This window comes from Arachis duranensis, chromosome 2 (genome assembly GCF_000817695.3).
Source record: "Arachis duranensis cultivar V14167 chromosome 2, aradu.V14167.gnm2.J7QH, whole genome shotgun sequence".
Taxonomy (NCBI): domain Eukaryota; kingdom Viridiplantae; phylum Streptophyta; class Magnoliopsida; order Fabales; family Fabaceae; genus Arachis; species Arachis duranensis.
Genome location: NC_029773.3, coordinates 87,073,933 through 87,075,390, shown reverse-complemented (window position 1 = coordinate 87,075,390; position 1,458 = coordinate 87,073,933). Strand labels below are relative to the sequence as shown.

General features: G+C 32.2%; 1 protein-coding gene across 1 annotated transcript in view; it reads right to left on the bottom strand.

Annotated features, from left to right (window-relative positions):
• The window catches only part of LOC107475558 (brefeldin A-inhibited guanine nucleotide-exchange protein 2), a 9,831-nt gene extending 9,384 nt beyond the window's left edge, over window positions 1–447 (bottom strand). Inside the window, 1 exon segment of the mRNA XM_016095217.3 lies at window positions 1–447. This exon segment is cut by the window's left edge and continues 955 nt beyond it. Within this exon segment, the coding sequence (XP_015950703.2) occupies window positions 1–142 (142 nt within the window). The 5' untranslated portion in view covers window positions 143–447.
• Window positions 448–1,458: the final 1,011 nt, after the last annotated feature.

The window sequence follows — 1,458 nt, the reverse complement described above, 5'->3', positions numbered from 1 at the left end:
TGTTATTTCTGAGCCTGTCGATCACCGACTTGCATTCGTGCGCGAGCTTTGCGTGCTTCCTCCACGACACGTTCTTCACGATCGCCTCGAGCGCGGGGACGACGATCCTACTCAGTCGGGAATCGGCTTCCGCAGAAGCCATTCCCGAGTTGCGGAGCGAGTTACGACTCGATAACACGCGCGCTCGGCGCGAGATCTGAGACGTTCGGGAAAATGTGAATGATTCTAAGCTAGGATCCTCATTCCATGAGCTAAGAGAGTGAGTATTGGTGTAGCTCGGTACGCTGTTCAACAATGGCAGCGAGCTGACTCAGTGAGTTGGCGCCAGAGCGAGTTGAAGTGTTTGTGGTTTCGTTTTCCGGTGCGATCTCAAATCGCAGAGAAGAAAAGTAAAAAATGGTTACTGTAATTTTGTTTCATAGAGAGCGTTTTTGGTTCTCACTAGCTCTGCAACTAACTATGAGTTTTGGATCTGAATTGACACGAAAGCCCTTTCGTTCGTTCCAAATGGTATGAGTTTAACGCTTACCAGCGTAATAAAGGATACAACATGAGGGTAATTTTGGGTTTTCGCGCATCTTGCAGATCTATAGCTGCCGGAGAATTGGAAATTTCTTTTTTTTTTTATTCATTTTACTTTGAATAATTTAATTTTTCTTATAATTAATCTCTTTAGGCCGTTTTATTTATAGAATAATGTAGTAATATTCCCTTAGCTAGATTTTTATAACGTACGTTTATTAATGACTTTAAAATTTTGACCTTCACAATTACTGTTATTTTAAGAATTTGATTAGGTGTCATTACGTTGTTAAAAAATAATTTTAATAGAAAAAAGCTTTAGTTTATTTTTAACTTATAATAAAATTTTAATAATAAAAATATTAAAAAATATTTTTCAATTATAATTTAGAATCTAAACAAAAAATTATTTTTATTTTTTTAAAAATCTTTTAAAAAATTATTTAAAAAATTTACTAAAACTTCACCCAAATAAATTCTGAACGTTGAAGTTCAAATTGTTGAGGAAAATTCTTATTAAACCGCTATTTTTTTCACCTCGTTTCGGGAACATTGCTCCTGGAAACTTAAATAATAGGATATAACATAAGTATTATATATCCGGATTTAATTATTATCTATTTGAGGTCATATAGTAAAATTATTATTAGTAAAAAATTTTATTAAAAGATTTAAAGTCATATATTTTTATTAGAAGATTTTAATTAATAATTTTAACATATATTTTTACAATATATGTATATATAGGGTTGTGGGATGAAAATTAAAAAATATTTTATTGCGCCATCTATATTATATAAGAAAAAATAAACATGAGCATATCTATGGTATAGATGGATTACTGGATTTGTCTGAAAAAGCAAATCACAATTAGTTAATAGAAAGTCACGTGACAGGTGGAAGCAGTAAGCACCATCCTAGGTAGATTTAAAAAAT